Below are 13363 nucleotides of genomic sequence, written 5' to 3'. Positions count from 1 at the left end.
TCTTGCCGTTCCAAACCTGAATGACTTTGTTTCTTATGTGGAACACAAAATGGATAGTTTGAATAATGTACTAGTCACTATTTTTACTTATAAGATGGATAATAACTGATCAAAGGAAACCAAAGGCCTACTTTGCAATGCTGATAAGCTCTCTTTAAGCAAAAGAACTATGTTCATTTTTGCTTTTGCATGAGAAAACTGTACGATGGATAAACATCTGTTTTAGTTAGATCATGTGTTCGGACCACAGAGGATGTGGTAAAGGTTTCAGACACTGATAATTAACCACCACAGAATGTGGCAGGAAACGTTAAAGCACTTCCCTGATGGCAGCAAAGAAATTTTGAGTCGTGAGAGATCCGAAGTCCATACACAAGATCTTCTGGATCTTGGAATTTCTGCCTATCGCTTAAAATATATTTATGTATTCTGTTATAAGGGAGAAAACAAACTTTGCAGTGTCTTCATGCTCAGTTATGTGGTCCCTGTCCATAGTATTTATCTTCACAGGTAAGCACAAATTCATTATTTTAATCAAGCATATTAAGCATTTTAATTTACTTTTTGAATATAATATGCACTCATTCGGTTGACAGTATATGGAACCCATGGTTGTGTGATAACCAGTCCAGACCAGAAGGCTAATGCTGGGACAGATGTCCATTTGTCGTGTAATTTCTGGCAATGTCCTGGACCTCTGGACGTCATGTCTCTTAGTGTAGAGTGGGAATTCAAGGTAGGCTTTTTTTTCTTTTTTAGGAATACAGACACACACACAAATATGCATTACACTTTTTATATAAGCATGTGTTATTATTATTATTATTATTATTAAACTTCTGTTACTTTTTGTATTTTTTAAACACAGGATATTTCCTCTGAGCCAAAAATAATCCTCTACTACATCAGAAATCGAACTGTACCACTTCCTGGTGTGTTTTTTCAGGGAGATGTCGAATTAGGGAGTTTTGTCTCCCATCTCCCATCTGTGACCCATGAGAACAATGGAACTTATTTATGTAGATTACGTCTCAATGGCAAAAGAACCAAAAACCAAACGCACCTTATTGTGCAATCAGGTGGAAAACCCTTCTCTTTTTTTCCCACAGTTTATTTATTGCTTATTTGTCAGTCATTACTCATTGTGGGTCAGTTGTTCATGCAACAAAAAGTTACTGGACAAAGGGATAATATTATTCAGCCATTAAATTGACTCATTACATTAATCCCAAGTGACAGTAAAGACATTTATAATGTTACAAAATATTTTAAGTGTCGTCAGTTTTTTTTTATGATGAATGAAATTCATCTTCAATTTCAATGCAATTATTGTTTATCAAACCAGTGCTGTCACTGGTCAAACTGGAGCCTTATGCAGAATTGTGTGAGGTTTCTTCATTTTTGGAGGAAATGGAAAGACCTGTTAGTGTTTAAGTGGTTAATGTTTAGTTATGCTGGACATTTAAAAGAGTTAAAGGGATAGTTCACCCAAAAATGAAAATTATGTCATTAATTACTCACCCTCATGTCATTTCAAACCCGTAAGACCTTCGTTCATCTTCGGACACAGAACAGCATACGCTGTTTACGTCCAGCAGATATTCTCCAAAATGGCACTAAGGTGATGCGGAGGAGACGAATTGTTGAATAAAGTCGGTTTTTTTTTTCTTTTGAGCACAAAAAGTATTCTCGTAGTTTCGTATAACTGCGTATGAACCACTGATGTCACATGGATTATTTTACCGATCTCCTTGCTACGTTTCTGGACTTGGGAACATTTCAGTTGCGTTGCTGTCTATGCAGGGTCAGACAGCTCTCAGATTCCATCAAAAATATCTTAATTTGTGTTCCGAAGATGAACGAAGGACTTACAGGTTTGAAACGACATGAGGGTGAGTAATTAATGACAGAATTTTCATTTTTGGGTGAACTAACCCTTTAAGCAACTGTATGTGTGCATGTTCTGTGATGGGGACAGGACTAATGACCATACGTAGACTGTGTAAATGAGTGGTTATGAACGAATCAATGAAACGCATTTGTCTGTTTCACTCCGTCTTGAATCGCGCTCGTGGAAAGCACTTGAGAAACAGCGTCTCTTCCACGGCTCGGTACGCTTTCAACTATTTTGCGTATAGGGAGGATCGGCTCTGGATTAGATTGTATAAGAGCTCCAAACTCAGTTCTCCTCTTTGTTTTCTTCAGCACTGACCAGGAGAAACAGCCCAAGTGCAAATCATCTGCAGAAACATCCTCCCTGGCGGCTGCCCCTGGCATCAGTGGCTGGGTTTGTGTTACTAATTGGTACAGTGTTTTTGGGGAGGAAAGCGTACAGATCAACCCAGAGAGAAAACAACTCAAAGTAAGTCATTGTCAGCTCACAGAGAGAAATAGCAGCTTGTAAGGCATTTTTTTCTGGCTTCATGTTGTGCTTTATTTTCTACTAGGCAAAATATGGAAGAGGTTAAAACCGGCACTGACACTGAAGACAAGGGAATGACATACATGGTAACACATCTATGCAACTGCCTTCTGCAAGTCTGCTCTCATTTCCTCTCTTTGCTTTCTGTAGTGGTAAAGTCAATTATTAAAGCAAATTGTCTTTGATTTACGTTTATTCTGTTTAAATTAAGAAAACAGTGGTTGAGGTTTGATTCTTAAACATATAAATGGGTTGTTGCCTGGGTCTTGAAGATGACTTGCATCGTGTCTCAGGTGGGATTCAGCATGCCTGACCTTGCAGACGTGAACAGTCCTCCCAGCAGTCCAGATAACATCTATGTTACCATGGTAAGATGGACATGAAAGCAAAATATGAAATAAACAAAATAATGTGAATATTTTAGTTATGAAATGTTCTGTTAGTGTTAAGTGAGAGTAGATTTTGCATGAGTTTAAACTTCCCTCGTGAAAAAAGAAGTGTGCATAATTGTACTGATGCTTGTTGTGCACTTTAAATCTTAAAACTATATTTTTAGAAACCTGTTTTGCAAATAATAAAATTTGAATGAACTAAAAGTCCACTTAAGTGTAGTAAATGAAAGACACTTTCATATGTTTCTTAACACACTTCAGTACTTTTTTTTTTTAAGTGATTATTTTCAAATTAAACATTTGTTTGAAGTACATTTTAAATCGTTTTAATAACTATTTTCATGCTTTAAATACGTACACTTATTTTGATGTGCAGACTAGCATGTAAAGTATGCAAAGTTATAATTTCAATATTCAATATTACAAAGTTAGTATGAAAGATACTAAATTGCAGCTTCACCATTACAAATGTGCAAAAACAAATATATTTAAAAAGAGGTGGCATACACGTTTCAACAGAAATTGCATTTAAGTATTTAATGCTTAAATGTGCATTCAATATATATCTAATGGACAGCAGAATTATGAAATTACATAAAGATGTAAAGTTCTATAACTTAAATGATTTTAGCAAATGGCTGCAATATAACAAAGAGTGAAAAATTGAAGGGGGTCTGAATACTTTCCGTACCCACTGTACATGGTAACACATCTATGCAACTGCCTTCTGCAAGTCTGCTCTCATTTCCTCTCTTTGCTTTCTGTAGTGGTAAAGTCAATTATTAAAGCAAATTGTCTTTGATTTACGTTTATTCTGTTTAAATTAAGAAAACAGTGGTTGAGGTTTGATTCTTAAACATATAAATGGGTTGTTGCCTGGGTCTTGAAGATGACTTGCGTCGTGTCTCAGGTGGGATTCAGCATGCCTGACCTTGCAGACGTGAACAGTCCTCCCAGCAGTCCAGATAACATCTATGTTACCATGGTAAGATGGACATGAAAGCAAAATATGAAATAAACAAAATAATGTGAATATTTTAGTTATGAAATGTTCTGTTAGTGTTAAGTGAGAGTAGATTTTGCATGAGTTTAAACTTCCCTCGTGAAAAAAGAAGTGTGCATAATTGTATTGATGCTTGTTGTGCACTTTAAATCTTAAAACGATATTTTTAGAAACCTGTTTTGTAAATAATAAAATTTTAATGAACTAAAAGTCCACTTAAGTGTAGTAAATGAAAGACACTTTCATATGTTTCTTAACACACTTCAGTACTTTTTTTTTAAGTGATTATTTTCAAATTAAACATTTAAGTTTGAAGTACATTTTAAATCGTTTTAATAACTATTTTCATGCTTTAAATACGTACACTTATTTTGATGTGCAGACTAGCATGTAAAGTATGCAAAGTTATAATTTCAATATTCAATATTACAAAGTTAGTATGAAAGATACTAAATTGCAGCTTCACCATTACAAATGTGCAAAAACAAATATATTTAAAAAGAGGTGGCATACACGTTTCAACAGAAATTGCATTTAAGTATTTAATGCTTAAATGTGCATTCAATATATATCTAATGGACAGCAGAATTATGAAATTACATAAAGATGTAAAGTTCTAAAACTCTCTTTAAACCCTCTATATTTATACAAATATTAATGCACCATTACATTAAATATATTTTTCATAGACTTAAGCGTATATGCAAATTGCAGTTGATTTAATATCTCAAAATAAGGACAGACTTCATACTGTAAAATGTCATGTGGACATTAATTATACACCTTAATTCTATTCTTAATGACGTACATCTTCATTATTGTAAGTGAAATATGTATATGCATACATCCATTCGTGTGTAAACTGATTATTAACCATTTATCACAGTAAAAAAAATGTTCACAAGATGTCAAATGGCTTTTGTTTGTGTGTGTTTGTGTGTATTCTTAATCGCTGGAAGCAGCATAGTTTCCCATTCGCACCAGACGCTCCTGTCACAGCTGGACGCGACAGATGTCTTCCCTCTGATTGGCAGCCGAAGGATGAGGAACCCGTATATGTCCGCTGCCACCAAGATTTATCAATCAGATCATGCCGCTTAAAAGATGAGACACAGAATAACTGATCATTTAAATTGGTGAGAGTAATTGTCAGATATGCATTTTATAGTCCCCAAACAGACTGTTTTGTGAACTCTTTTTCAATACTCACCAGCTTACTGTACATTATCCCTCATAATAAATCTGTGTCGTTTCCTCATGCACCTCTTTCATCATCTACCAGATGTCAACAGTGGTCAATATAGTTACTACACTTCATTGTGAGCTTCAGCCCTCGACTTTTTCTCTATCTTCTCAATGACTTCTCATCAGCATGAAATTGCCACTTCTTCTAACTGTCTCTCTGTCTCTGAAGAGGCAAACAAAATGTACCTGCAGTGGAGAAGTGGTTCTAAGCATTACACACTTATGTATTCATGCCAACTGTCCTTTGAGATTTGAGGAACCACAGACCATGAGTTTTACAAATCATAATAAAACTAGTGGCTAACCATTATTGGCATCAAGGCACACCCTCAATGAATGTGCTCTCGTTTCACTAATCAGATAAATACACTGCCTACTGTATATGCCCATGTGTATCTTTAATAATCATCATCGTATTTTTCGGCACCATTCTCATCCCTTTATGTGTATATCCACCTCCTGCTCATCTCTAGTGCACTTTGACCTCCATTAGTGAGGAGATGAGGAGAGGTGGTCCTACTGCAAGCTAGAGCCTCATTATTTGGTTTTGCGTCAACGGCCGTTTGGATTTTCTTAGGCTGATTTCTGATTGTTCTCAATTGATGAGAGACATGTAATATAAAGATGCATTCTGATTTTGTTTTAATCATGTAAAATTGATTCATATCATATTTTATTTGCTGCTATTATAGTGTATTCTAACATGGTTCAGTTTAACCCTCAAGTAGGATAAATAATAAGCCACAACCATACTATCAACCAGTTTTCCTACTACAGACACTGCCAGCCATATCATAGCACAAAATAAAAACATTTTACGTGTTTTTTTGTATAATTGAAACGAAGAAATAGATCGCTAAAGCTTTTCTGGTCTTATTTCCCTCTACGTTTATTGTCATCGACCAAAATGCCTATTTTATTGCATTTTGGGAAAACGCAGTGGGCGTCCGCTTTGAAATTATCCTGTGTTGCATTGATGGTGTTTCTGGGTAAGTAAAAAAGCTTCTAATATGGACAAAAAAAAAATAAATAAAGCTCACCATTAAAATGACCATTCGACGCTTTAATTAATTTAAATGTACCAGTCAAACAGATATGTTAATCTAGCCATGTCTGTGCGTTAAAGGATGCTCATAGAATTAGGAATATATCATTACATCATAGCATTTGATAGTTGTTACAAATCATCTGTCAAATACATTGAGCAACACTGTTGCGATGTTTTTCACATCGCCATCAGCATTGACTGTTTTGATTGTGAAGCCGTTGTGAGCGCATTCAGCTTGACTATGGAAAATAAACAGGATATATGTCTTATTTTCATATTCATTGTCGCAAAAGAAACAGCACTTCTGGGTGTTTCAGACAAGCAGCTTTGATAAACATTGAGCAGTGCTACGGGTTTAATGATCTGTTTAACATTATAGCTACAATTAGGTCCGTGTCGTATTGTCGATATAGAGTCGATATGTAGTGTTTATATCACTCCGTTTATTTATTTTTTCAGTGACGCTTTCTTGAAGTTACATCGTTACACCAGTAAGTGGCAACAAATGAATGTGTTTATGAGCGAGTCATATAATCTTTCTCTCAAACGATTCCTTCAAAACGGTGACTCATTAAAAACAAAACACTACTATCTGCTGCTCTGAGACAAAAACAAAAAAACAAAACAAAAAAAAACATTCTGCTTCGTTTCGAACTATTTTCGTTGGTGGAACAAAACATAGTTGGAAATACTGTGAATAAAATGTAAGTTAATTGCCCCCTCCCATTGACTGTTTAGTAAAGATATTGATAAAAGAGAGACAAAAAAACCCCAATAAGATTTAATAATAATAATAATAATAATAATAATAATAATAATTTATAATATTATTAAGTATTAATTGTATTATTAATACTTTATAATAATACAATACTTTTGGGTGAGTAAAATTTGCCTCATGAAGTGAATCAATATTGAACAGAAGTTTCATGTTTATCATCTCACTTTGTAAACTCAGTAATAAAATTATATATATATATATATATATATATCAAGAAATGTCTGAACAAGCAAACAAGTCGTCGCCTTGGAATTATAAGCTTCTATCTGACATTTTTGTCAAACTTGAGTTATACAGATGTGATGTTCCTTTTGTAATTTGTGTAAATTTTGGGACTTTTTTTTTTAGAAAACAAAAAGGGTCCTATCTACAGAAGTCTATGGAATGCTAAAACTTTGAAGCTCAATATCTCAAAACTACTCAGAATGCAGATAACACCTTATAATTCGATGTAATTCAGTCATAACCAATATGCCTGTTCTGGTTATTTTGCAAATAGGTTTATTGCTACAGCTGTGGCTTCATAAAACCATTTCTGTTAAAGGTTGCATGAGGATTATGTATTTCAACAGAAGGCAGATTACCTACTTTCTTGTGCATAATCCACGTGGTATCATTTACAAATTATAATTCATTAATATTTTCTTAGCAAACTACTGTTAATTGTAGGCTTAACATAAAGGAAACACACCAGAAGAGTGTCACACAGCTGAATTTGGAAGTTTAATTCAAGTTCAGGTGCAAACAATGCAGTTTTTCTAAAAAGCCACTAGAGGGCGTAAAACCCAGTGTTTCGGTGACAGTAGGGACCGTGACCTACCATTTCTGTTAAAGGTTGCATGAGGATTATGTATTTCAACAGAAGGCAGATTACCTACTTTCTTGTGCATAATCCATGTGGTATCATTTACAAATTATAATTCATTAATATTTTCTTAGCAAACTACTGTTAATTGTAGGCTTAACAAAGGAAACACACCAGAAGAGTGTCACACAGCTGAATTTGGAAGTTTAATTCAAGTTCAGGTGCAAACAATGCAGTTTTTCTAAAAAGCCACTAGAGGGCGTAAAACCCAGTGTTTCGGTGACAGTAGGGACCGTGACCTGCAATTACAATTAAACCCCAGTTTCACTTATCTGTCTACCTCCAAAAATCCTCATACTTCTAATCTTAAATTATTTAATACATTTAGATGATATGGCCATATGTAAAAATCTAAAAGCTATTAGATATGTTCTATACATAGATGACAAATCTCCTTAAAAATGCACAGTTAATGTCTTCACATGCTTACATTTGATGTAGATTAATTAATTGATATATTTATTTAAAATAAATGCCACTTTCTTTTTTTCTTTTTCTTTTTTTTAACTATTGCAATAGCATTCAGAAATGTGGCTTAAGTGTTCAAATATGTTAAGAATTTTAATGCAAGTTTTTATCTCAAGAGAACTTGGCCTTAGTAACTTCCCTGGGTAAAATGATTTGCATATCAATACCACATTGAGGTATATAGATAAATACTATGGATTTTAGCAATATTTGTGCGGCATCCTATTCTCCAGGAGATTGAACTTAATAATACATTTCAATCAGCTTCCTGGAAAATACTGAATCATTCCACAAGCCCCAAAAGCTATTGAACTCAATTTCACTATTGAACCCACCTCCTCTTCTTCTTCAGTGTAAAGGTACACTACACTACAGTTTTTACTGTATTTTTTTCCCCTAATAATTCATCCTTGGTAAGCATAAGAGACTTCTTTAAAAAAAATATGAAAAAATTAAAACATATCCCCAAACTTTTGAATGGTACTGTAGTGTTTACACATTTAAAAGATAAAGGGTAGAAAATATAAACCACTATTTGGAGTAAATCTATTAAGGATACAAAATGTATTCACTCATTACATTATATCATATTGCATACAGTACATGGCACTACTGTATGTTCCATGTTTTGTTTATTACAATATTGTTATAGATTGTTAGTCTTATTTCAAAGGGATAGTTCACCCTCAAATTAAAATTCTGTCTGCATTTATTCACCATCATGTGACCTTCCCGAAAACTCTCCTCTGAATTCACAAACACTTCGTACACATCAGATTTGATAGTTAAACATGTGTATGTTAATGAATTCCAATCATTCGTAAATAGGGCGCTCGTGCACGCTCATTCACAATTAGCATAACCCCCGCCTACAGCTACGCAAATTGCGTGTCCAGGAACGCAGTGGAATATTCTGGTCAACTTTCTCAGGTTTGGCTCCAGTATATTGCATAAATGCAAAAAACACTAATAGGCCATATGCCTAACAATAAATATTCAATAACGTAAACCAAAGCGTTTTTAGCCAGCTGAAAAACTGTCAGGCGCTCTTCTTAAAACGGCCAGCTAGTGGTGCTGGAGAACGCTTCCCAGATAGCACACGTACGTCTGCAAGATGTCTGTTAAAGATCGCTCACTTGATTCATTCAAAAACAGATTCATTCTGGGACGAAACACTGAAGTGTTGCTCTGAGATGCACAAATGTTCTGCTCTGGCTTTGTTTGGAACTATTTCACATGCGGAACAGAAAAAAGAGACAATATTGTGTCTGAAATGTAACCCACTCAAGTAACTTCTTGTTTGTTGAACTTTATTAATATCACATTTTTCCATCCTCCCCATTACACAGCCTACCCAGATAGCACACATACGTCTGCAAAATGTCTATTTAAGATCACTTCATCTGGAAAGACTCTGCTGTGTCCAAACATCTGACAGACATCTTTAAGATGTCAGTTTAGCATACATTCTAAATCATAAACATCTTAAAGACATCTAATAGATGTCTATTTGACATCTAAAATTAAATGTCCTATAGACATACTGCAGATGAGCAAGCACTCTAAAAATTACGTCTTCCAGATGTAAATGCAGACGTCAAATAGACGTCTCCGTGATGTACGTGTGCTATCAGGGTTTGGTGGCACAGCGTTTTTCTAGCTGAGAGATGCTTGCTATGATTTGAAATATCCACGACAGTAACGTATTACTAGTATCTCATTTTGAAGAATATTACTGAATATAAAAATGCAGTAACCCGCAATATTAACTTCTCTATTGTTGTTCAGTTGTTGTACAAGTAGGGTGATTGGTCGGTGTAGTATTTGTCCCGCCCCTCCTCCATTGATTGGACGGCTGGGTAAAAAGTGACAGTGACAAGCTATCAACTCTCAGCTACAAGAAAAAAGAAAAAAAAAAAAAAAACGGAGCAAACGAACTTGTAAAATATTATAATGGCAGTGCATCAAATTCAGTGTCATCAGACTGCCAAAATGAACACAGAAGAACGTTTTACGCACCATTTACACGTGATAGGAAGCAGGTGTAAATTTCTTTCTTACCAACTAACATTTTGAAAATACGAACATTTTCATGAATTCGAAAGTTTACGTCAGAACGGCTTTAATAGATAAAATCCAACTGCAGTAGCACAGTTGGCTGTAAGCCGAGTGTGAAATATGGTAGACTATGAGGAAATGATAGCTGTTAATATCTGCTTCTAACTGAAATACAGATGCATGGATTGACACAGAAAGTTTTGCCCACAGTATTTTATTCATTAGGTAGAAACACACTAAATGTGGTGTACTGAAACCATCTAAGCAGATCTGTTGTGGTTACATCAATTTTAACAACCTTATTCTGTTCACTTTTGAAATTAAAGAGATGATTTCAGTAATTAGGAAAAATCACATGAATATGAGTGAGAAGTGAAATGAACAGTGAAACTGTAGACTGCCCCACATAGGCCTACTGTAGTATAATCCTAATATTGTATTCCAAACCTTATCTCATGACAAAAACGTACTTGTGGGAACTTTTTCGCAAAACACAAAATACGTACCAATAAGTACATATCACTGCAGTTTCCAACAGAAATGAACACTAGAGGCGCTAAAACAGCGAGCACATTTTCATACACATTTATGATTACAGCTCATTAGCTCAGCCGGCACGGAATTGGAGCAACTTTACAGATCTTTTTTATGCACCAAGAGCTTGTAACACTCCAAAGAGAAAGGAAAAATTGAAATCACATCATATGACCCCTTTAAGATGCGGAATCCTTGGGTATGAATCCTGTGAAAAAAACATGACCTACGATGAAAGATTAGAGCTAAAACAGCATGCTTGCGATTGCGTTTTTACGTCATATTCGCTTTTGTTCATACCATTGGGTAGATGAGGCTCTGTAATCATTATGAGCACACATTTTAATTGTTGCTTAACACATTCATTGTGTCCACTTAACTGAATACAAGTTATTAACTGACCGCATAACATATATTATAACTGTAAATTACTGCCATATGGATATTACTCTGACACTCATCTGATAACAGAATACTTCCTAAGAAGGGTCATGTGCAACAAACTTCTGTATTATGTAAAAAAGGTTGCATCACTTCCGGTTCAGGTCTTTTGTGTTTTGCTAAATATGAAGTTGAAAATATTAATTTATTTTACTCAAAATGCCTTCGAAGAAGATACCAAAGATGATCATAAATGATAGTCATCACATATGTGACCCTGGACCACAAAACCAGTCATAAGTCGCACAGGTATATTTGATGCAAATCAAGAATACATTGTATGGGTCAAAATTATCGATTTTTCTTTTATGCCAAAATCTTTAGGATATTAAGTAAAGATCATGTTCCATTAAGATATTTTGTAAATTTCCTACCGTAAATGTATCAAAACTTATTTTTTGATTAGTAATATGCATTGCTAAGAACTTAATTTGGACAAATTGAAAGGCAATTTTCTCAATATTTAGACTTTTTTGCACACTCAGATTCCAGATTTTCAAATACTTGTATCTCAGCCAAATATTGTCCTATCCCAACAAACCATACATCAATGGAAATTGGCTTATTCATTCAGCTTTCAGAATTAAATTATACATAAAAAAAAAAAATAATAATAATAATTAAAAAAAGACCCTTATGACTGTTTTTTTGGTCCAGGGTCACATATGCAAATTATTTATTTTTCTTCTCACCAATCTTCAGATATTTAAATTGAATAAAACAGCAACAATGTCCATAGATATCGCTATTAACATTTTCTCCGACAAGCGGATGCGATGAGACTCGTTTTCCGGTTTGGTCAGGTGACATTGAAACGAACATTGACCATTGAAAGAAATATTTTTTTTAAAGCTGGTTTGAAACTATATGCATTGTTATAAGCAGTATACAAATAAACTTGACTTGAAATTAAATCTATGCGATAAACAAGTTAGGTATAAAAATGTTCTAAAAGTAATCAAACGGACGTTAGGTCAAAAGTAATCTAAATGTAACATCTCGGTTACGTATGTAACCCTTGTCCCCTGAAGGAGGGACCGACGAATTGGGATCCGATCCACCTTGAGTGTAAACTAAACGAGCCAATGCACATTGGCATGCGATGATTGCATCCAGCTGCCGCTGATCACAGCGTGAGCATAAAAAGGCAGCCGGTGCAACGCATACCAGGTTTTCGCTGAGGAGCTGAGCCGGTGACCCGGCCACTCAGCGGTGGTACAGCAGCCGTGGCGACGGGATGTGACGTCTCCGTTCCCTCCTTCAGGGAACGAGGGTTAAATACGTAACTGAGGCGTTCCCTTTCAGTTGGTCACTCCGAGTCACGTCTGTGACCGACGAATTGGGATTCCTACCAAAGCGCCATGGATGCTGCCCCATCCAGTGTCCTGTGCGAACCGCCTGTGCCCCTTTGTGGTGTAGGCCGGGGCTTGCAACAAGAAAACCAGTCACTGTTGTCATAGCACTATAACACTGGGAAAACGTACCCGTTCCACTTGGAACAGGAACATTGCGGAAGCCCCATCCTTCCCACTTAGGCCTCTACATATGGAACCCAGCCCTCTACCGGTTCTCACGGATTCAGAGAGTGAGGGCCTGGTGCCGGACGTTCCGCCACGTCTGGCTGCCAACGGGATGGAGGAGCTCGACAGGGCCTACAGTACGGACACTCTGGAGCAGTTTTATCAAGCCGACACTAAACCGGGTCCTCTCAGCGCCTCTACCCGTTTGAGGTGAGACCACAGGAGGATACCGGCTCCACACGAAGGCTATAGAATCTAGCGAACGTGTTGAGGGTCGCCCAGCCCGAAGCTCTACAAATATCTGTCAGCGAGGCGCCTCGAGCCAGCGCCCAGGAGGATGCAGCACTCCTAGTAGAGTGAGCTCGCAACCTGAACGGGCAGGGCACACCCTGTGCCTGATAAGCCAGGGTGATGGCATCCACAATCCAGTGGGCCATCCTCTGCTTAGAGACGGCATTCCCCTTCTGCCGGCCTCCGTAACAGACAAAGAGCTGTTCTGAGGTCCTAAAGCTTTGTGTCCAGTCTACGTAGCATCTCAAGTCTTGGACGGGACAGAGCAAAGCTAGGGCTGGGTCTGCCTCCTCTG

At 36.3% G+C, this 13363-nt stretch overlaps 2 protein-coding genes across 3 annotated transcripts in view; both read left to right on the top strand.

The window, feature by feature from the left end:
* The first annotated feature begins 476 nt into the window (after positions 1-476).
* LOC107699213 (uncharacterized) lies at positions 477-3587 on the top strand. Its single transcript, XM_016500410.1, has 7 exons — positions 477-510; positions 597-736; positions 869-1079; positions 2206-2362; positions 2448-2508; positions 2716-2790; positions 3582-3587. Exons 1-7 carry the CDS (start codon positions 477-479, stop codon positions 3585-3587), a joined length of 684 nt encoding a protein of 227 aa, XP_016355896.1.
* Positions 3588-5729: 2142 nt separating this feature from the next.
* LOC107699236 (sodium channel subunit beta-2-like) overlaps positions 5730-13363 on the top strand; it is a 28012-nt gene continuing 20378 nt past the window's right edge. Inside the window, exon 1 of one of the 2 annotated variants that reach the window (XM_016500435.1) lies at positions 5730-6051. In XM_016500435.1, the coding sequence (XP_016355921.1) occupies positions 5970-6051 (82 nt within the window). In that variant the 5' untranslated portion in view covers positions 5730-5969. The remainder of the gene's footprint in view (positions 6052-13363) is intronic. The other variant, XM_016500436.1, reaches the window with a different exon arrangement.

Source organism: Sinocyclocheilus anshuiensis, unplaced genomic scaffold (assembly GCF_001515605.1).
Source record: "Sinocyclocheilus anshuiensis isolate Anshui unplaced genomic scaffold, SAMN03320099.WGS_v1.1 scaffold242, whole genome shotgun sequence".
NCBI lineage: Eukaryota > Metazoa > Chordata > Actinopteri > Cypriniformes > Cyprinidae > Sinocyclocheilus > Sinocyclocheilus anshuiensis.
The sequence above is the reverse complement of the archived record's forward strand: the minus strand, read 5'-3'. Positions and strand labels throughout refer to the sequence as shown.

What these genes read in the sequence shown, in the direction of transcription:
- LOC107699213 (XM_016500410.1), top strand. Translation starts at nt 477, where the DNA reads ATGTGGTCCCTGTCCATAGTATTTATCTTCACAG. An exon ending in CAGAGAGAAAACAACTCAAA is followed by an intron (nt 2,363 to 2,447) that starts GTAAGTCATTGT and finishes ATTTTCTACTAG; the next exon opens with GCAAAATATGGAAGAGGTTA. An exon ending in ACAAGGGAATGACATACATG is followed by an intron (nt 2,509 to 2,715) that starts GTAACACATCTA and finishes ATCGTGTCTCAG; the next exon opens with GTGGGATTCAGCATGCCTGA.